The sequence below is a fragment of the Carassius auratus genome, chromosome 20 (assembly GCF_003368295.1).
Source record: "Carassius auratus strain Wakin chromosome 20, ASM336829v1, whole genome shotgun sequence".
In the NCBI taxonomy this organism is placed as follows: Eukaryota; Metazoa; Chordata; class Actinopteri; order Cypriniformes; family Cyprinidae; genus Carassius; species Carassius auratus.
Genome location: NC_039262.1, coordinates 6,421,838 through 6,444,964, shown reverse-complemented (window position 1 = coordinate 6,444,964; position 23,127 = coordinate 6,421,838). Strand labels below are relative to the sequence as shown.

The 23,127-nt window shown below is 33.9% G+C and overlaps 2 protein-coding genes across 13 annotated transcripts in view; one reads left to right on the top strand and one right to left on the bottom strand.

The window, feature by feature from the left end:
* Positions 1 to 13,393, top strand: part of trdn (triadin) — a 38,361-nt gene extending 24,968 nt beyond the window's left edge. For 4 of the 12 annotated variants that reach the window (XM_026290679.1, XM_026290673.1, XM_026290677.1 and 1 more), the window contains 22 exons: positions 556 to 651; positions 1,501 to 1,527; positions 2,397 to 2,423; positions 2,987 to 3,031; positions 3,161 to 3,205; positions 3,339 to 3,383; positions 3,823 to 3,879; positions 4,026 to 4,079; positions 4,160 to 4,207; positions 4,332 to 4,382; positions 4,478 to 4,525; positions 4,636 to 4,683; positions 4,812 to 4,859; positions 4,939 to 4,974; positions 5,051 to 5,098; positions 5,318 to 5,365; positions 6,080 to 6,121; positions 6,510 to 6,563; positions 7,193 to 7,237; positions 7,539 to 7,568; positions 9,206 to 9,250; positions 9,989 to 13,393. In XM_026290679.1, coding sequence (XP_026146464.1) covers positions 556 to 651; positions 1,501 to 1,527; positions 2,397 to 2,423; positions 2,987 to 3,031; positions 3,161 to 3,205; positions 3,339 to 3,383; positions 3,823 to 3,879; positions 4,026 to 4,079; positions 4,160 to 4,207; positions 4,332 to 4,382; positions 4,478 to 4,525; positions 4,636 to 4,683; positions 4,812 to 4,859; positions 4,939 to 4,974; positions 5,051 to 5,098; positions 5,318 to 5,365; positions 6,080 to 6,121; positions 6,510 to 6,563; positions 7,193 to 7,237; positions 7,539 to 7,568; positions 9,206 to 9,250; positions 9,989 to 10,158 — 1,157 coding nt within the window. In that variant the 3' untranslated portion in view covers positions 10,159 to 13,393. Of the gene's footprint in view, positions 1 to 555; positions 652 to 1,500; positions 1,528 to 2,396; positions 2,424 to 2,986; positions 3,032 to 3,160; positions 3,206 to 3,338; positions 3,384 to 3,822; positions 3,880 to 4,025; positions 4,080 to 4,159; positions 4,208 to 4,331; positions 4,383 to 4,477; positions 4,526 to 4,635; positions 4,684 to 4,811; positions 4,860 to 4,938; positions 4,975 to 5,050; positions 5,099 to 5,317; positions 5,366 to 6,079; positions 6,122 to 6,509; positions 6,564 to 7,192; positions 7,238 to 7,538; positions 7,569 to 7,796; positions 7,836 to 9,205; positions 9,251 to 9,988 lie in introns of all 12 variants that reach the window. The other 8 variants (XM_026290683.1, XM_026290675.1, XM_026290674.1 and 5 more) reach the window with 8 other exon arrangements.
* A 5,663-nt stretch (positions 13,394 to 19,056) lies between these two features.
* Positions 19,057 to 23,127, bottom strand: part of clvs2 (clavesin 2) — a 19,137-nt gene continuing 15,066 nt past the window's right edge. Inside the window, exon 5 of the mRNA XM_026290670.1 lies at positions 19,057 to 22,058. Coding sequence (XP_026146455.1) covers positions 21,965 to 22,058 — 94 coding nt within the window. The 3' untranslated portion in view covers positions 19,057 to 21,964. The remainder of the gene's footprint in view (positions 22,059 to 23,127) is intronic.

Here is a 23,127-nt window from a genome sequence, read left to right as displayed (position 1 = left end):
TTTACTGATGGGCTGGCATTTAATCAAAAATTGTCACATTAATTCTGACAAATTTATGCTATCCAAACTTATAATGAAGGTGTCATATTTGTATCCTGTGATTTACTACCACCACTTTAAAAATTAATTTTGGTAATAACATTTTGATTTATGGACATAAAATCTGGCATCGGCCTCTGATGTCATAAGCACATTATAGTTTTTAAAGATAATGACATCAATATATTAAGCTGTAGAAGACATTTATCTCCGTGTTTGGCTGCTAATGCGATCTTTATCATCCCTGTGTTGATTTAAACAAGGCTAATCTAATACACCTCTTATTAGTCTGTGTCTTTTTTGAACACTTTCATCATTTTTTTGTTCATGTACGTCATAATAGATTTTTTGCAATTGATTTGATTGTGGTTTTGACAAGTAAGTCTGGTTGTGCCAGCAAAACACACACAACATCAGAGCCGATGTTTCATGTGAGATGGCTAAAACAGGCAAGAAATGAAATGAATCACTGTAATCTATAATGACACTCACTATTTTCTATTTGTTTGCATCCAGACAAACAAAAAGAGCCCTCTACCTGTCCTTGTATGCATTCAGTAGTACAAAAAGAGCCTCAAAAAGCCCAAGACACTAAACCAAAGGAAGAAAAAGGTATTTGGTATTGACTTGCAAGGTCAATATCATGCATGTTGTTTTAAAATATAATTTAAGAAATCCTGGGCATATTTTCATTTTTCTGCATAACGGAGTCATTCTATAGGAAATCACACTGGCCATGTGTCATGGATAAATCATAGATCTAGTCAGAGATATGCCAGTATCTTTGTGGTATATTCTAACAAATAGCTTTTCATGCAAAAACAACTGACCAAGAGGTATTTTGTATTTTGCACATGCAATAAAGTGCATGCTAAAATTATAATCATGGATTGGTGAATGGTGTGTACCTAAAACGGATTTGCATCAGCGTTATAGAAGTGACTGAAAAGGTGGATGTACTATAAATTTATGAAGACATCATATGCATGCACACACACACACACACACACACACACACAACAAACTATAGATTTGTACATACAGCATGAATTATGGACCGCTTTGGTCATTTCTGTATCAGCAGATACAGAAATTCATAGATATTTGCTCCTTTGCTGACAGTTAATCCTTACTCTAATCCTATATCATTGTGCTTTCTACTAAATACTATTTATTTTACAATTTTACTTGATCGTGCTTAAAGAACAGAATTTTAAAAAATAGCTGTGCTTCAAGATGACATTTTTTCTCTCTCCCTAACCGTGTCTGAAATTGCTAGACAAAACCTTGGCCACTAATGAGCCCAGCAAAGCCATGTTTGGTGGTTTGTATTTTTGTAAAGTGATTCCTAACTATTATTCAGACAAACGTGTTCACTCACAGTCTCCATCTAGTGGAACTAAGAATTAAAGTGGTACAGTAATAGTTACTCATTGTCCTTTTTCTCCTTTTTTCTTCCAGCTGAACCTGATAAAGTAAAGAAAAGAGGTGTGTTTATTCAATAAAATACTTTTATTGCAGCTAATAATTATTTATTTACATTTTTATTTTATTTATTTATTTACAATTACAATAAGCTAATAATAGAAATAATAATAAAAAAAACTTTAAGTATCTTTTCTTTGAGTATAATGGATTATGTTTGGCCATGCAAATATAGTGATTTAAAAATAATTAGAATATAACAATACATTTAAATAGTTTAAGTAGAATAGATTTTCCAATAATGACCTACATATTTAGTCCTCATTTAATCATAGGCATGAGACCACAGATTTTTATACAACAGTTCTATAAACATAAGTCTAAAACATGTAACTCGTATTTTAGGGACAATATGGCCTTTTAGTTTGTCTATTTTAGTAAGCTTAATTTTAAATAAATAAAAAGTATATGATATCATCTTTGACCTATTATAAAACAGTAATCACTAAAGTATCTTATATCAGTAAAACAACTGCATTTTTTCCTTTCATCCAGTATATTTGACAAACACAATAGTGCCCCCTGGTGCATATCTGTATATCTTTTTTAAATCTATTTTTATTATAATAATAATAATAATAATAATAATATATATATATACACTTTTTTTTTTCAAAGCCTTGACTCTTAGGAATACTTTAGGACATTAGGAGTATTTCTGCTTTAATGTGCTTATTTGTAGAGCAGTATAATATATTGCAACATCAGTTGAGTATAGATCTAGTAAAGACTTTTTTCATCATCAGTGTACAGTAGGCTTTCATTGATTTAGTCATTATGAAGTGAACTGTTGCTGCAGACAATTTTCAACTCTCTCTAAACAAAGCAGTTTGGTCTGATTAAAGTCTTTGTTCATGTTTTTCATTTCACAGCTAAAAGAGTCACCCTTGAGCACAAGAGTATGTGATGCATTGCTTTGTTTGATTAAAGCTGGTTTAGCTCAAGGCAACTGCCAATATCTACAGCAAACTGCTTGCTATAGCAGTACAGCTCGACAAGCCTGTGCAAAACTAGAAGTAGTAGACTAATCTATTGATAAATTGTTTTATGTGCTTTAAAAATGGTTAAATAAATGTAATTAATAATGCTATACATATATATATATATATATATATATATATATATATATATATATATATATATATATATATATATATATATATAATTGTGAGCCAACAGCATTATGGGACATTTCATGCCAAATTTTCACTTCAGGAAATTAATTTATTCCTAAATTCAAATTTAATTTTTATTGTGTTTATTTCCACAGCTAATAAAAAAGAAAAATATATGTTTCCAATTAAATGTCCTTTATTGTTCCTTTGACACACTGTTCTCATTACGCCAGCAAACACTGTAAAGTTTGACAATTAATTTTAAAATTAATCAAATCTGAATATAATCGTTCATGTTTTGATCTGAAAGCTAAGTTATATTTTTATCATATGTTTTCATTCTCCAGAAGCAGAGACTAAGAGAAGGGAACCCCTGCTTAAACAGAGAAAAGGTGCAGTAGCCCTCTTTACATCAGAGTTATTGTTTTTTTACTCGAATCAGAAAATTAAATATAGATAGGCATTTGTTTGTGGAAGAATAATGTACTGAAGTTTTTTTTTATCTGACATTTGCTCATCAGAAAAAGAGGCTGCAAGAAGAACAAGACTAGAGAAAGCAAAGAAAGGTAAAAAAAAAAAGAACAAGCACAATGTGCGCCTGCCTTTTTATATCATCATACCCTGAAATACTTGTTTCAAGTGATTTTTATAATCATAGCGATGAATATCGCAGAATTAAATTTGCTCTCTGCTTCACAGCTCCAAAAGCTAAGGCAGCGGCTGTCAACATACCCAAAACCAGAAGTAAATCCACATGATCTGATCATACTTTTCTTCTTTAAAGGGATAGTTCATCCATAAATAAAAGTTCTGCCATCATATTCACCCTCATGTCACTAAAAACTCATGTGATTTGCTTTCATCAAAGAAGATACTTCGCAGAATGTTCACACACTCTTTTCTAAATAATGTACATGAATAGCCACGAGAGACTATCAAGCTCTAAAAATGTCAAGCCCTGGATACAATTTATTTTCATTATAGGCCTATGAAAAAGAACAGCATGAACATCCTGCTTGACATTTTCTTTTGTGTTTTACAGAAGAAAGAAATCATACAGGATTTGATCAATGAGTGAATGATGACAGATTTTTTCATTTTTAGCTCAACGGTTGATGGCAAATTTGAAATTCCTTTTGATCTAACTATATGACAGCGGTGTTTTCCCTTCTCCTGATAACAGGATCCCGAGCCTCAGAGGACATGGAAGTGTCAGCTGCTCCAGCTCCGATACAGGATCGTGAGTGCCACTCATAGCCTTGTGACTTTTTTTAATATTACATTGTGTTACGTTCACATAATGCAAAAAGACAGCAGCAATAACACGCAATCTACACTCAGTCTGTTGTAACTCTGAATCTTTCTTTTTACAACCTGGTGAAACAGTTCCTATGTGCCGACCAACACCTGTGTACTGCCCAGCGCCACCTGGCTGGTATGGTGAGTAATGCAGCCACCTACAATTACTGTAAATCACATAAAACATATGTAAAATGTACTTACTCTTTTATCTCTAACAGTGCATCATATAGTTACAAGTAGCCCATTACCACCCTCGGCTATTCCAGGTATTCAAAACTATTTTCATGAATTCTTACAGTATCATAACTAACTCAATTATGTGGCTATTGATGCCAAAAAAAATGAAGAATTAAGAGTTTTTAACACCACCATTTTCATTGTGTTTTTCAGAATCAGAAGTTCCGATTTTAACAACTCATCAAGCTCCTAGTTTACTGAAAGGTGTTTATGCAAAATATATTCGAGATTTAAATCTATGTGATAATAACTTACTATTTTTAAAAGAAATCTGATGTAATGATTCCTTTTATCTTGAGAACCAGAAGCTGCTAAGGCAAAGCCAAAACAAGCCACGAAAAAGAAAGGTAAAGTAGTCATTTGTCTTGAGTTCATGCCAGTAGTAAGAATATATGATATTTTTCTAGTTATGTTAACAGACCTGAAGCAAGTAATGACCTCTGACCTCCAATTTCAGAACCAGCTGCGCCAAAAGAAAAAGCCAAAGCAGCTCCTGCGAAGAAGGGTGAGATCCACTACGCTTTACTCAGTGTTTGTCATTATTATAGCAACATTGTTATATATTTTGTATGTGTGGATTTGAGTTTGTGCATTAATATTTCATTTTGTCTATTTGTACGGTGTGTGTTCAAGAGCCCACAGTTACTAAAGCCAAAGTAAAATCTGCCGTGGCAAAGAAAGGTAAGGATGAAAAAAGATGGCTAAATTTAAATTTTAGATCTATTTTCTTACTAAATTAATCATTTATTTTATGATTTAGGTCCGATTGCTGTGAAAGAGAGGTCTAAAAGGACAGGTAATTATGGTTCAGGAACTGACTTTGCAGTAGTTTTATATTAATGAGCAGTAGCTTATTATTTCCTCTTTTACAGAGCGAGTGATCACTAAAGAAAAGGCGAAACCTACCTCTACTAAGAAAGGTACATTTTATTGTGGAATATTATTTATAATATATTATATACATATAATGTAATATACTAAATTTCATGCATTTATTTATTTATTCCCTCATTCCCTGTTTACCTATGAAATAAAGTGATACAGATTTTTTGATTCTTTAAGACAAGTACCACCAATCGAATGTTTGGCATCCAGGAATCTTCGGTCTTGAATATTTATTCTTGTCTGTTTCTCACTAGAGCCAGCAGTAACAAAGAAAGCAAAAGTAACAAGAACCTCACATAAAGGTAACCTACTACACAGTACACACATAGCCTATAATGTATAGCTTTACATACTCAAAAGCTTAAAGTTATGAAATTATTCATCCTTGTATTATTCTTTTGTGCATGTTCCTTTAATACTCACAGAAAGAGGTTCAATTGTATCCTAAACTGGGTGTTTAGAAATTGGTAACAGCTATAAATATTTCACACTGGATGATTTGTCTTGCTTCTATAGGCAAGTCCCTGTTAGCCGCCCCGTGGCAATGTCATAAAATCTTCTGCCATGCTGTTTTGTTGTTTTTTTTGTTTGGTCAGAGTTTTATATAGAGTTTTAGAGTTTTGTAAATGTAGTGGCTTCTGCTATACTTGTCATTTTAGTTGAACTGCACATTGCTCCTTTACTGTAATTTTGGATCGATTGCTTACAAAAGCTTCTATATTTGTGTGAATTGAAAATTATTTGTTGTTGTATGGTTCAAACGTCAAATTAAATTAAATTTATGCATTTGGCAGACACTTTTATCTAAAGCGACTTACAGTGCATTCAGGCTATCAATTTTTACCTATCATGTGTTCCTGGGGAATCAAACCCCCAGCCTTGTGCTTGATAGTGTAGTGCTCTACCAATTGAGCTACAGGAAAACTGTTTCTTAAAGAAAGTATGGATATTGATAAATATGACTTCATAATTCATCAAATATCTCTATACTCTTTTTGGGGGGGTCGCTACATTAGAAGAAGAGAAAGCTGTAAAGGAAGTGAAGTCCAAAGCAGAGGGTAGGTAATTTTATTGTAATATTTTTTTTTCTTTTTATAAAAATATACTATATTAAATGTAAAAATTATATTGTTTGAATTTTGTCTATAGGTAGGTCATTGCATTTTAGATTTCTAACAGACTATCATTATTGCATGCAATATTTCTTGACTTCTTGAAAGAAAACCAGTATACAATATTTACGTGCTTTTAACTTCTTTAGTTCATTGACATCTTCAAAAGACTAGCACATCAAATACTGTAAGAGCCAGCAATCATGTTTAGTGCAATCGGCAAGTGTGACTAAAAGGAGTATAAATATAGTGCTATCTAAAATGTATACTTTATGCTGTGTTATAATGTTTACTGATGATTATTCGAATATGTTTGATTATGTTTGATCATTAGTCAAGAAAAAGGCTGCATCAACACCAAAAGCCAAACAAGCTACTAAAGTTGTGGGTAAGTTTTAATGATTATTTTAACTGTGAATTATAAAAAGCCTGAGAGGCATATCTGTATCTTTAAATATTAAAAAGAGAAAATATATATTTTATTTCCATTGCTAACAAGCCTGAAACTGATCTAAAGTTTCCGAATATTTTTACAACTCTTGACAACTCACAGCACGAAATAGACAAGTGTGGCAAAATATTGAGGAATTGTTTTAATGTAAATTTCCCAATGGATGCTTTGTGTTGTGAACACTGGTACGTTTTCTTTGTTACAAACGATTTACTGCATGGATAGATAGTAAGGTGGATCAAGAAAAAAGAAAAAAGACAATATTAAAATCTCGCTTGACTTCAGTCGGCACAGGAAAATTGGATCTGTCAAGTTCAGATGAAGTCACGTCAGAATTTTTCTGTTTTTATGAAAGGAAATGCACCTTTCATGTTCTGCTCCATGACTGTATAATCACATAACTGAGCATGAGTTCCTGACACCTGAAGAATAGAAATAACACTGAATTTAAACTTGATTAAAAGTCTTCGCATGGATACTTGAAGTGCAATTACGAAGGTGTCAAATTCACAAATCACGGGAGACTGAAAGAAAATATGACAAACACTGTTTTCCTTCACCTTCAGCGAAACCTGTTCCAGATGAGAAGAAAACGGCAGAAGAAACCAAAGGTATGAAGCAGTCAATATACCTCTGTTTAAAAAACTGGTGTGATGACTATTTAGACATCATTTTAAAGGGGTAGGTTAGCTTAGCAATGTGTTAATGGCAGACTCAAATGAGTTTGTTAGTTAATTCCATGTGGAGCGCTATTTGTGTGCCTCTCTACATACAGTATGTAGAGTCTGATGTCCCATTTTAGCTAGAATACTGCCTAATAATACAGCAAGACATCTCTCTAGGTTTTGGGACAGAGCACTTTCAGGTTGATCTTTATTAACCACAATTCTATCCTCAAATTTCTCCCTTCAGAGAAAGCAGCCGAGGCACCAGCACCAGCAAGTAAGTTGAGATGTTTTCTGACACCCATGAGCTGTGAAAGAGTATGGTGTGAAGCTGCTTTTTGAGTTTAAATGTAACCTGTTTGCTTCATATACAGTAATACTGTACCTAATCATTCAGAAGCAATAATACAAATGCATGCATTTATGTAAGCAGTTTAAAACATTTACATTTAGAAAAATGCATTGCTAAGCATTCATAGTGATCATGCGTACCTGCATATTGTAGAACTTGGGAGAACTTCAAAAACTTCCAGGCAGCTCTGAGGTACAATTCCCTATTCACCGGATGTATTAACTTCACCGTTTCAATATCTGAGCGCAATAATTCACTGGAAATCAAATGAACCACGTTGTTACTATTCAAGGTTCTGACTCAAACCAGAGAGATTAAACTATTTTTAAACAGCATTAATGAAATTTCAAATTAAATTCAGCTATTAATAGACTAATGTTGCTTGCTGGTTGGCCCTGTGTGAACTACTAATGTCATTTTGTATGATACATCATGCTATGATGACATAGAATGTTTATTTGTTCGTCTCTCAGTCATCATTATATTGCATTGCATTATGTGTGAAAACAACAACAACAACAATAAAATAAAAATCACCACAAAAAAAAATACAAAGCTTTAATCATAAACTAAGCATTTAAATATGAACTTAGACAATTTTTGGAGATATATTGACAGATATTGTTGTTTTACACACATTATTAGAATTTCATTTAACTTTTTGGCTGTATAAATATCAGCCACTGAACCAAATTGCACATTTTTGCTCAGTTTGTGTCTCTGAATAACTTTTTCCCTCTTCATATGTATTTATATGTGCTCCATATTCGCCTATATTGTGGTAGATAAAAAAATAAAAGCCTGATGTATCTAATATGATACTCAACTAAAAATTTAATAAATGCAAAAGAATAAAATAATAATATTTTGTCAGAAGGCTTTTATTTCAGAGTTAAAAGAGTTAACGAAGTACATATATTTTTTATTGGAAAACCGTAGAAAAACGGATGATTATGAAATCAGATTATGTTAATCTGGCCAACAATCAGACATGCTGTCTTCTGGCACAGTTCACTCTGGATTTCCTTCCTAGTTTTTATGTCTATTTTCTGATTCCTTCAGCATGTAATGCATCATGCATTGCTTTTGATCAGGACAATCCCCTCAGTTCACCTGCGAATGCAACTTTTGTGATATTTTAGTGCCACTTATTCTTCAGATGACAATTTCTTATGCTATTGACCAAGAAATTGTAATATAAAAATGGGTTTCTCCTTGTAAGTTTAAAGATAGGAAATTCTGCCAAGGTCTCAAGAGACGTTTATTCACAAGCCTGGTTTTCATCCATTTAAAGAAACTTTTGAAGGTTCATTCATTGTTTTGAAATTCAAGTCTTCTCCTCTGTCTCAGTGGGTATTTGCAAATACCATGGTCTGCTGCATGTAAAAATCATTCCTCTGAGAACTGAGCTTTGTCATGTCACCTCATAACAACCCTGATAACTAAATGTCACATTAACAGATATTCCATACTAAACTGAAAGACCTTGCCCTGTCATTCAAAGATTTGCTTCTGCAGCACTATATTGAAATTAGTCCATTTTTTTTCTCTATTTCAATTAGAAGACCTGAAAGCAGAGGAAAATGTCACAGAAGGCAAAAAGCCAGGTAAAGTTAATCTAATTCTGCTGAACTTAACACCAAACATTGCATTATAATAATTCCTGTAACAGAATCGTAGACACTGTACATCATTGTTACAGTGCAATATGCAATTTTGCATAGCATGTAACCCATTGCTGGACAAACCTTAAGCACAACATTAGACGCAATATTGCTACTTTCTGTTTGTTTGTTTGAACTTGGATTCTGTGATTTATTTACTTAGTCATATGGCATATTTTAATACATTAATAAATACTTATAATATTGAATCGTTTTTAATTATAAAAATACAGGACCATAATTAAACTAAGCACATTTTTAATATTACAATAAATTAATAATTGTATTTGCGTTTGTTATTTGGCTACATAAATCTTCAGTATTTTACCCTTTTACAGCAAAAACCCCAAGCATAACTTTATATAGATAGAGAAAAAATAGCTTTCAGTTATTATTATACTTTTTTTTTTTACCTGGAGTTTGTGTATTTATTTATTTAGCATGCATGCATGTATGTATGTATGTGTGTGTAAATAGTAAAATATATTTTATATATTAATTAATAGTTTTTATTATAATAATTATTATACAAAACAAAATCTCTGATGATCTCTGATATTACAAATAAATGTATAAATGTTTTTTTTACAAGTATATATTTGATCAGGGTTATTTTGTTTTGTTTTATTTTATTTTATTCAACCTCAGAACTGAGTAGTCATTCATTTTTTTGTATTACAGGCAAGATACCGTACTTCCAGTGTGTTTTAATGAGTTCAAAATCCAGCCAGTATCCACTGCGGCCCATGTCCCCTGCTATGAGTCCAGCTATTAACCCCACCATGATGAGAGCCATGATGGAGCAGAGGGCCGCATTACTGCAGCAGAAAGCCCGTGCAGCTGGCCAGTAACTGGACGACAGACCCCGTCCGGCCCTGGCAGGTGCAAACTGCTTATGAACTTCTATAAAAACATAGTGCTGCTGATCTTCAGAAACCATCAGAAACCTTAACAAATAATGAGTGGAGATCCCTGGTTTCTCAATGGACGCTCTCCATTCTTTCATAAGAATCTGACCATTTTCTCAATTTTGACAAAAAAGAGATATAAATCGATTACAGTGTACAGTTTGAAATATATTTAATGCATAAACACCTGCCAAAGAAATATTGTGTTACTGGGTAGATTAACTTTTTTTATTTCTTTGAGCTCTTAAATCATCTGTTTACATTTTTTTGCAGGGAAGATTCTGTTGTTGATGTTTTTCTTTCTTATTGTACATAAGACTACTCAGCGGTGAAGCAAATTTCAACCTGGTTAAATAATTTAAGTGTTGCTCTAAATATTCAGATATTTATTTTTCTATGTCAGAGTGTATGATCCCATTACGGAAAGAAATCTAGCAGCACACACTCACTAAGGGCCTTATCTTTTGGCCCAGGCCATTTCCTTTGACTCGCTGTTAATAAGATTATGTGTGGTGTGTCTGGGTTCTAGCAGGGTCTGCGATCTCTCTGCATTTGTATGCATGGCCATTAGAAAACAGGAGGACGCCATTTGGACTGATTCTGATTTCTATCTTAACCGATGAAAAGAGCTTACATGCTTATAGAAATGAAAGAGACGTTAAGAAATGAAGGCACACAAAATCCTATAGCCTCTAAATAATGAAAGGCTTTCATTTTACTTGATTGAGACTTTTCTTGAGTATCTCTTTAGTTAATTGAAACCCCTTATTTGAGGTTATTAGATTTAGTGAATTGAACAGTGTATGAATATGTCAATTCAAAGTGTTCAAGTAGCAATTGTGCTACCTGTGTAAAGTATACAGTAATACAGTGTTTTACAGTGTTTGTCCAGCATGTTTTCTCAGTTTTTCTAGATCAGCGGTCTTCAGCCTTTTTCAAACCAAACCCTTTGCATAAACAAACATTAGCTGCATTTTATGCCTGCTCAACGCTGTCTCACGACCAATTCGTACTTATTTTACAAGGTGGCTTATTTGTACGAATTTGTACGACCTCACTCGTACGATTTTATACGATTTGTCTAAACCCCAGTGATGGTTAGGTTTAGGGGCGGGGTTAGGTGTAGGTCATTCGTACAAATTCATACGAATTTTGCAACTCGTAAAATACGTACAATTTGGCAAAAATCGTATAAATTCGTATGAGGGTGGTCGTACGAATTTGTACGAATAAGCCACCTCGTGAAAAATTTACAAATTGCCGTGAGATCGGGTTGGCCTGTCCTAAAATATAATTCATAAACCATGTTCATGTATTTATCAATTTTTTTTGCTGGAAGAGTCATGAAGTAATTATTACACAGCCCTGTATCTTGGAGGGAGAAAAAAAATAATATTACTTATGATGCTGAGTTCATTTTCCGTCAACTACAGTTTTTACAGATTTAACTCCTTTATGAAAATAACAAAAGCATTCAAATTACAAAAAAAGAAGTATTCAAAATTTTGATTTTTCTCACTAAATCTGTATTTTTCTGACACTGTTTAGTAACACACCAATAGATGTAGCTGAAAACATCTGTTCATGCTTGAATTTTATTGGCCATACTTAAACTTATAAAACAATTATTGATCAGCACCCCATTAGTAAGAAACAGGTATTGTATTTCATTCAGCAAATATGATACAAGTCGACATAATATACTGTAATGCTCTTAAAAATGATTAATAATCATTATTTAAATTTGCATAATATTTTAATGTGAGTGACACAATTAAATATTCATCTTGATTTTGTTTACCACATTTCTATTTATTTCACACACACAAACACAAAAATACTGCTTGGCATTAACAATAATTGGCAGACCACTTCCAGTCTCACTGTTGAAGACCTCTGGCCTAGACAGTCACCAAGCTGTGTGGATTTACTGTAAAATAATAAAACAGATGTATGTTGTGTAATATTTGACTTTACTTTGACCAACAGTGATTTACAAGATGGTGATCTGAGGTCACTGTCCATTCTTGTTCCTGTAACATATTGCACTGTTCAGTGCAAATATTGCGGGTATGACAATTTGAACCAGAAATACTTTGTCTTATTCAAGAACAAACTGATCTTTATTTTCAGTGACTTAAGGATCAGAATAACCTACATGTCCTTGAATGTATTCTCATAATCCACTGTAGTGGACAAAAAATCTAAATGACAAGAACGAGAGTGAACAGTCGGCCGCTGTGCTTATGGGCTACAGATGGTTATACTGTAGAAAGACTGTATAATATTTATGCTGTAGTAACTTCGGCAGAAAGTTTCTCTTTAATCAGGACATAGTGAGACAGTTAGCTGTAACTGCTTGACTTTGAACAGAGAAGTAGGCCAGAGAAATAATCTCACTTTGAAGTTTTGAAACACAGAGCAGAGAGGACGTCAACTGTACTGTAGATATTCCTAAAACATATATATGAATGAACAATAGAAATATCAGTGACACTGTCTGAAACGTGCATAAAATAGACAACATTTGTGTCTGACTTTGAGAAAAATCACTGTCAGTTTACAGCGATAATACAATGTTTACGAGGTGGAACCTCAACTGTTGATTCTCAGAAGGCTTTGCGCACTATTATAGATGTATAAAATTCATGTTTAGGGCTTAACACTTTGTATTAAGAGGTGATAGTGTTTTTTTTTTTCTTTTGGAATGTGTTTGCTGTTCGCATGACCCCTGAGAACACTGAAAATGTCAGTTTCTGATGTGTTAAATTAGCTTGTAACACTGAATTTCAATAGAGGCTGATTTGCGCTGATAAGATTTGCGCTGATGACATGAGGTTAAAAACCTAGAACTTGTCACCCTTTTGAAGCTTTAACACCCTTGTTTATAAAGCTTATAAAAGAACAGATCCGTTTTTCTTTCATAAAGTAGACAGCTGGGATTTTGTGGTTTGATTTAGCAGTTTAATGTCAAATTGTGCCATAATATCACAAAGACCTAATTCGCAGTTTTAAATATGTCAAACTGTCATGTTCTTATGAATGTTGAACAGGATCTGTCAGTAGAACCAAATGAAGTTTTGACTAGTGTTGTTGTTTTTTCTTTTATTCACATCTTATTGGATTTTCTCTTGGAGTGGGCAAAAATTCTGGTAATAAAGTAATTTCTTTGTGCAAACTCCTCTGTGACAGTTTCCTCTTTGTTTCTATGTCATTTTTTATGAAAAATGAATATTTTATTTGCATAAATAATATGTGCCAAATGTGTCAAAAGCCAAATGTGTGAAGGCAATTCTAAATAAAAGATAGAGAAAAAGTGCCCTGTATAATTCAGTCTTTCGAGGTTTTGTTATTAATGAGTGTCTTTCTCACAAAATGATGGTGGGTTAGTAGCACTGCTTTAAGACTTGTAGCCAGTTTAATTTGTTTGACGAAACGGAACTGAACATTAATGTTATATATAAATTTAATTGCCTTTTGACTGTGATAATAATGTTTTATTTATTTTGGCTCTAGTGCCTTTGTCATTGCTCTTAGTAAAAGCAAAGGTACCATTACAAAATATTAGAAAATATTATTAGAAATAATATTAGAAAAGCAAACAAATGGAAAATTAGGTTAGCTTACTTGGTAAATATTAGCTCAAATATACTTTGTTCACAGAGAATTTAGTTACTTTTGGCCTTCTAACTTTTGATTCAAACATTGTGTTCAAATTCATGCAATTTTTTTTAGATATTAGCAAGTGCTAACTTGGTAGCAGTGTTGAGTGTAACGCGTTACAAAGTTATTCCTGATTCACAGAGAAACCTTAAATAATACTAAAATTAATCGAATCTAAAAAGGGGCTAATTTGTGTACACTGACAATAGGAACAAAACATTGAGCTTTTGCAAAATAAACAAAACGAACAGGGTGCACTTTCTGCCGTCTAGGTCTCCGTGAGCAACTACATGTCACAAACTCAGCGAATATTTGACACAGAGACATGAGAGATATGTCTATAGAAAGGTTGTGTCTACTTTTTAACGAATTCAAATCGAAAACTAATATTATCTGATTATGTAATCTGTATTAAACTAAAGCCATGTACAGTCTTTTCCGTATCTGAGCTTGACGTGTCTACTTTCAAATGAACAAATTCAAATCGAAAACTAATATTCTCTGATTATGTAATCTAATCTGTAGTGAGGTCAAGTCTTTTAGAATCTGAGCTCATTATTTGCAGTCACCTGCTTGCAAACACCCTCATAGATACAAAAAATAAAAATAGATTTCAAAAATAATAATAATCAAGATTCATTTAATTTTCTAATAAAGAGTTTAATTTTCATTAAGGTTTATAGGGATTTTAAGATGTACCCTAACTAGCGATTTGAATATTTAAGTTACTTATTGAGTAACTAGTTACTTTTCTGACAGAGTAATTAGTAATTTAAATACAATATTGATGATATAATTAGTAATAGTAATTAATTACTTTTTGTATTTCATGTATTTCCGTATTCATATTTTTAAGTGAATCTAATCTGCTCAGGAGAAAAGCTGGTGAATAAATTCTGACTTTGCTGCTGTAATTCCCTCTAGTCTGCCCTCTTTAAACCCACATCTGTCTAGAGCAACATAAAACGGCTCCACTATTTTAAGCCAAATTCTCTAAGGCTGCCTGGTTTTATATATATATATATATATATATATATATATATATATATATATGTACAGGATCTAAGCCAAGGTTCTGGATTCTGGGCATCAGTCTGGATAAGTAGTGTGGCTCAAGCAGGTCACATCAGCTGATGAGTGAAGATATGGGTCAGTCTGACTATAATATGCTGCTTTGCTGCTCAAAAAACATTTATTATTATCAATGTTTAAAACATTTGTTCTACTTACATTTATTTATGCATTTATTTATTTATAGAACTTTTTCATAGTTTGAATATTTTATTTGATTTACTTTATTTTTGTAACCGTCTAAAAGCCTTCACTGTCATTTTTGATTCATTTAATGGACCTTGTTGAATAAAACTATTCATTTTATTCAAGTATTTATTTATTTAAATCATAATAATATAAAATGCAAAAGGTATAATACATGAACTTAGGTAATAATGAGTTACATATATATATTATTATATATAATTGTATATCATATGTATTTTGTCTAACATATATTTATTGGAATTTTATAATATATATAATTTTAGAGTTATTTACTAATTCTATCCATGAACAAATTTGGCACGATCATGTATGACCCTGAAGCAGGGGCGGATCTAGAAAAATATTGATGGGGTGGCGAGAAGGGGGCAGGAATATGGCAGACATATGGCAGACGTATATATACTGAATTTAGTCACAGTTATCACAGTATTATGATAAATATATGTGCACACTACAAAAGGGCACAGGCTGCCATTTACAAACTTAATCTCAGGCAATCAATGTCTTGCATTTGAAACTTGAAGACAAGGCCTACTCTGCGTGTAGGGAGCGATGGTACTGAACACCTTTAATATTGCAGACACTAGTCCATATTGAAATTTGATTAAATGCTCTACTTTTGATTTATTCATTCAAAAATTGCCGAATTCCGTGACGTTCTGCTTTATACAGCAAGTTCCATTTCCGCGATTCAATCCCTGTCGCTTTTTAAACACAAAACGGGGTGAATTTATGAATGAAAGTGTGAAAGTTCTGACACAAAACGAAGTTGTTAGTATCCTCACGCTTTAGTGGGTAACGTATCACGTAGTAGACTACACCACTGTAACGTTAGTTATATATCATCTCAAAGTCTGTGCTTTCATTAAAGCTTCATTTATTGATAGATAATACATTTTTACCTAACTTTTCCTCCTGAGTCTCAGGCCGGGGACACACTGGCTGCGAGTCGTGAGCGTGGCGGTTCTGCTGCGTGGTGGCTGCTTCACCTTTTTTGTGTTTTTATACAGTCTATGGTCTTTACACACCAGAATCGTGCCTGACGCGGTGCTGGCACGCTGTTGCTACTGTAGGTGACATAGAGGGAGGCTGCCGACAGACAGATCTTGTCTTCACAAAAACATATCTATACTTCATGTTGAGCATAAATATAAAGCCTACAGATAAAGGTAACCAACAGTATTGACGGCAAAATAGACTATGTTTGACAGGTGCAATATTTGAAAATCGACAATTATTAATTCATTTTTTTAAATTACATTTATATCTGCATATATGTCAGAGTTCGGAGCGGGTTCGCAAATCATTTGAGTCAGTTCGGGAGTTCAGAGTTGAATCGCGAATCATTTGAGTCAGTTCGGGAGTTCGGAGCGGGATAACGAATCATTTGAGTCAGTTATGGGGATCGCGAATCATTTGAGTCAGATCGGGAGTTCAGAGCGGGTTAGCGAATCATTCGAGTCAGATTGGGGATCGCAAATCATTTGAATCAGTTCGGGAGTTCGGAGCGGCTTCACGGATCATTTGAATCAATTCGAGAGTTCGTAGCGGGTTCACGATTCATTCGAGTCAGTTCGGGAGTTCAAAGCCGGTTCGCGAATCATTTGAGTCAGTTTGGGGATCGCGAATCATTTGAATCAGTTCGGGAGTTCGTAGCGGGATCGCGAATCAATTTAATCAGTTTGGGGATGGCGAATCATTTGAATCAGTTCGGGAGTTCGGAGCGGCTTCGCGGATCATTTAAATCAATTCGAGAGTTCGTGGCGGGTTCACGAATCATTTGAGTCAGTTCGGGAGTTCAAAGCGGGTTCGCGAATCATTTGAGTCCGTTTGGGGATCGCAAATCATTTGAATCAGTTCGGGAGTTCGTAGCGGGATCGCGAATCATTTGAATCAGTTCGGAAGTTCGTAGCGGGTTCGCGAATCATTTGAGTCAGTTCGGGAGTTCAAAGCGGCTTCGCGAATCATTTGAGTCAGTATGGGGATCGCAAATCATTTGAATCAGTTCGGGGGGTTCGGAGCAGGATCACGAATCATGAAAGATGCGCTCGTAAATTTTCAAATTGGCCATAACCTTTAATTCGTTGCTGCCAACTGGGATGGCAGCAGGGGTGGCAAGGCTTTCTTTTAGGGTGGCATTTGTTCTCATAAGTCACCCTCTCCTTGTAATACCTGTGTCATACCCATGTCATTATACAGAGTTGTTTCCTGATATGTCACAAAAACAAGAGCACACACACACACACACACACACAAATGTAAATAAGTTTGTTTCATCCTGATACTGGCAAACACTGTGAGAGACAAAAGCTTCCCTAACAGACAGCATTTGTGCATATATGTAAAAAAATAATAATAAAACAAGAATGTATTTTAACGCATGAATGAAAGTCTCATTGCAACATATCATGTTCAGTTAGTGTGTCATTCATCAAGGTTGTATTGCATGAACAGCCATGATTCACATACTCCCTGCTGCTCCATAAAAGCGAGCAGTCTTCCTCTGTAATCAGCAGCGAAGGTTCCTCAGGGCAGGATCAGTGCTTCATCTCCATTTAAAACAGCCTGGTTTAGACGAGGCCAAAATCTCCAATACGGAAACTGCTATCTCGAGAAGACAGTGTGACTGTGAATCTCATATTAGCACTGGCATCTCATGGTCTCGGTAGACAGTAAAAGCCCTGGAGATAAATAGGTCTGCACATGAGGAGCGACTCCTTGCTAGTTTGTGGAAATAAAGAGGCGATGCATGCAGAGAAGAACAGGAAGCACCATTATGGTCAGCAGATGTACGACATAGTCTTAAATATGATAAATGATTTTTAATTAGACTCTCCACTGCAGTGTTTTACACATGCGTGGCCATCAGACAGCCGCAGTCTGATTGTGTGAACTGTTATGATGACACCCTCACTAAATAATGCAAAAGGCCAGTGGTTTTGTGCTGCGCTTGTACTCGAGGGCTCAGGGTGTGTCCACAGCAGACTCAGCAGACGCTCTGAGTGGGCGGCACAGAATGAGATCAGGACAACCGGAAGATTTTGGCAGCGCTTTTGTGCACTCTCAGCAAACAAACTGTCCCTTCAGAGTGTGTTAACGATGACTTTAAACTTATTAGCTGCAGGCATAAGCTAAAAAGGCTTTATGGACTGCATGAGCATTTCCTAATCTTCTAAAACCTTGTTTACATGCTAAATGTGTGGTTATGATACCTCGAATCATGCAGTTTGATATATTACTTTTCTAAGCTAAGAACTTTTATCATAAAGTATATGTTATATGGTGGACTGCAGTTTGCAAAGTATACATTTACACTACCGTTTAAAAGTTTGGGGTCAGTAAGATTTAATACTAAAAGAAATAAAACAGTAGGCTAATGAATAATGTGAAATATTATTCCAATTTAAAATATAATAATGTATAACTACTGTATTTTGTACAGGTTTACCAAATTTACATACATACTCTCATATTGAACAGAAGTTTTGGGGAGAGCTTGAGAAGAAACAGAAGCCATTCACCTTATTAGAAGTCTGTATTAGAATAAACTGATATTTTAAAGTAAAAACTTTTGCTTTACAGTTGCTTTAAAAAAATACAATTATTTTAAAACTCTTTAGTGTCACATGATCCTTCAAAAATCATATTTTTTTTTTCCTGATTTGGTGCTCAAGAACCATTTCTTATTATTATCAGTGTTAAAAATAGTTAAAACTGTGATACCGTTTGTTCTTGTATTTGATTTTACCTTTGGTTTTAATGCATTCTTGTTGAATAAAAGTATAATTTCCTCCCCCAAATATAAATTTATCTATCTAACGATAGACCTAAAATTAAACAACCTGTTAAAAGAAAGCAAAATGAACATCTGAGTTCAAAGAAACACTGAGTCATTGATTTAAACTATGTATATCAATATTTATTGGCTGCTTTTGTTTCCTTTCGCAGTTTAGTTTCAGTTACATAATTTATCTCAGCATTTTGAAAGGACATATACACATATTTACTTCCATTCAACATGTTCCTTTAAACCACATGTATTGTTCTGCATGATAATACAGTACCTCTATACTGCATGGGCTTCTCAGCACTAACACCCTATTATACAATCAAAGTGAAATGGAAAAGATAAGCCAACAATCAAAAGAAATACCAAATGTATTGTTCCCATAGTCTTTAGAAAAGCAGGGGATAACTGTCGGTTTCCTTGACCCAGGGTTGCTTTGGTTGTAATGGCAATACATGTACGTATCCATAGAAAGCAAGGCTAGAAAAATGGAGACAATTTGATCAACATTCCCATTGCCTAAAATACAAAGAAGGCTGTTCATAGTGCAGCATGACCAAAAAAAACATACAATACAGGAATACAAATCATTTCAAGGTGTATTAAAGTACTTATCATGGCATTAACACAGCTCTACTAAATATATACTGTAACAATTTACACAGTCATTTGAGGCCTTCCAGCTCATTATATCTGAATGTGACAACGTGACATAACACCGTTCTCTTAACTCAAAGTAGTGGCATTACTCTCTGGGAAATACATTCTAATTCAAACCAGCCAATTTTCAACTTTTCATTCTCACTGTTTCTGTTCAGGATGATAAAGCGAGGTTTTAGAAACAATTTTCAGTGAGTCATGAGAGTGGGCAGGCTTTAGTTTCAGCAAATAAAAACCAGAGATCACCTATCTTCACACAACAAGCTGTCCACAAAATAGAAAAAAGTCATAATTTTGTTGTGGCAAGGAGAACATCTCGAATATATTATGTTGTTAAGCCTTAGTTTTTTTAAAGCTACAGATGGGGAAAAGGGGGATTTTATTAATGTTTACATAGACACTGAAACATACATAATGTATTAACAGCATTACTTTATGTATAAACAACTTGCAACAAAATGCATGGAATTATTGATATATTACTGATTGTGTGTAATAAATGACATATGAACAAAACATAATAAGCATATACAGTATATAAAGATACATTAGATGCTGTCAATGCGTCCATATTGTAAGTTTCAGCATATATGCTCAACAATGCATGTGTAATAGTTCAAGAGTTTATATGAAATAAGAAAATAATAGGACCAAACTGAGCCACTGTAGAGAAGCTGTGCCCACAGAATTTTACATTATGTATAACAAAAAATAGAAAGATAACTTCAGTATTCCTATTGACTGTTGTGAATTTTGTCTGGGAAGTACCACTTGTTTAAAATCAGTGAGGACGTGTAATTATTTTTCTCAACAAAATCTCATTAAAAATCTCAAGCCTGGAAGATTAGTATGTACTTTATGTATTTTAAATGTGCTGTATATTGCCTTGTTCCATACACATACACACAATACACTTAAATAATAATAATAATAATAAAACTCCCTGAAATAAAACTGACAATTCTGAGTTTTAAATTCACTAATTTGGACTTGAAACTAAACCGCTGTAAAAAAAAAAAAAAAAAAAGCAAAACTATTGCCAAAGTCTAATGTCAACACAGCATTCCATAAAACAGCTGACAATTTAGAGTAAACTATCTAAGCATGTGGAAGCATGCACTAGCATGTGTCACTGTACAATATCTTCTTATGACTCTGTGTCAACCGCAGTGTTAGTGTTACAGCTTTATTCCGTTTTTGTAATACTGGAGAATTTCAAATAATACTTCAAAAGGAATATAGCGACCAAAAATGAATGTATTGTCTTACTCACCCTGTGAGTGTGTTGTTCCAAACTCCCCAAAACTCTCCTTTCATGTTTCATGGGAAAATAACAACATATTTGCAACATAGTATATTAAATATTAACACATATAGTTTTTAAACGATTCATTTAGTTAATAAAATAATTAAAATATTACTATCACTAAATACTATTTTTTTGCAATGACGTAAGGTGAGTAAATAAACGGATAATTCTCATTTTTGGGTGATCTATTTCTTTTAACTTTAGAAGCAGATTGCAAAGACGGTACTTTGTTTTACTCTATCTAGTCCTTGGTATGAATACAAATGCCTTGGAAACAACTCAGCCTAATATGGATATGGTTACGAAATAAAGTGATATTCCACGGCTCTACGACAAAGTGTATACAACAAGGCCATCGGTGAAGAATCAGCTAAAGCTTACTAGATGTGACTCAGCCCCTCTGGGATATAAGAATACTAAACGGAAAACACAGCTTACGTTGTGGTAAAATAAAATTAGCAAACATTTTTCTCATTAGAAAAATCCTTTCTTTGTAAAGGGGTATTTGCTGTGAAACACTGAAACCGAAGATGGTGTTTTCTTTAACGGAAGTAGCATATTTCTGTCTGACACCGTCGACAGCTCTATGCGTTCCTTTTGAAATACTCCTGAGCGACTCCTGATTTGGGGATTATAAATGTAGGATACCCCAAAGCTCGTCTATCTTTATAAGCATGATTATCCATCCTACAGTACCATGTTCTACATAATAATCACGAGAAGCACACACAGGATATTCACAGCAGTCTTTACGGGTTCATGTCACAATTACACCCTCAATCTCACGTCTAGAACTGAAGTGTATTTACAGATTTGAATTGGCACTTGACAATTACATACGGACGTCCGCCGTTAGCTCTTTGCTTCAAAAATATGATTTTAACTGGCAGCTCTCTGAAGTGTTCCTGGAGGCTGTTTGTGTGTTCTTGCGCTTTTTAACATTTCCTTTCTTTGTACATTTTTTTTTTCTCGTGTTATAGGAACAAGGTGTGCTCCTCCCCAGCGTACGGAGCTTGACGTTTCTTTGTCGCCTGGGGAATTAAGAGCCTTTAGTCCAGAGAAAGCAGCGGCTGCATGTTTTCTTCTTCGCTTTTCACTTTTTCTGGTCGTTTCAGGACACCTGGTTCCACCACGGACTGGGACCTGTGGGAATAAATAAAATATGAATGAACCGGATTTCGAGATGCACATCTGAGAAATGAAAAATCCTGAGAGTGCACTGAAAAGCCAGGATACAAAATTTAATCTAAACCTCAAAATAAACAAGAAAAGCAATGACATTTATTAGAAAATGATTTAGAGTATTATGTATTACACTCTTTAAATTATTACTAATATTTCTAGGCTACTAATCAAATAAGTAAAGGTACAGTTCTAAATTGAATCTAAATTAGCTGAAAATGTACTCACTGTTAGATAAGTTTTTTTTAGCATTGCATGACTTGCTCACCAATGGATCCCCTGCAGTGAATGGGTGCCGTCAGGAAATCCACAAGTAATCTACTCCCCTCCAGTCCACCAATTAACATCTTGTAAAGTGAAAACCATTGTTTCTGGTCAAAATACTGAGAGTCCATAATTAATTAAAACACTTCTTCTGCTAGAAAGAGTCCATCCCCTGCTCACATCAAAATATTTAAACTGTTTTTGCTTGTAAAAATTCTCTCCTGATTCAGACAAGACAATGTTTATCCAATGGAAAAAGTAATATGATGGGTAAAGGACTCATATTTAGCTGGAAACAAGTTGAAAACATTGAAACATGCAGCTTTTCGCTTCACAAGATATTAATTGATGGACTGGCATCGTGTGGATTTCTTGTGGTTTATTGTGTTGTTTTTAACTGCTGTTTGGACTCTCATTCTGACGGCACCCATTCACTGCACAGGATTCATTGGTGATTCATGTAATGCTACATTTCCTCAAATCTGTTCTGATGAAAAAACAAACTCAACATCTTGAATCAGTCAATTTTCAGCATTTATTTATTTTTTGTTAAATATACCTTTAAAGCAAAGGATATATTATTCCAAATATAAAAATCTGAAATTAATTAAATGTTTTTCAATTGAAATCTCCCAAATCTGACTAGATAGATAGATAGATAGATAGATAGATAGATAGATAGATAGATAGATAGATAGATAGATAGATAGATAGATAGATAGATAGATAGATAGATAGCACTGTACGTTCAGCAGTACAAACTAAT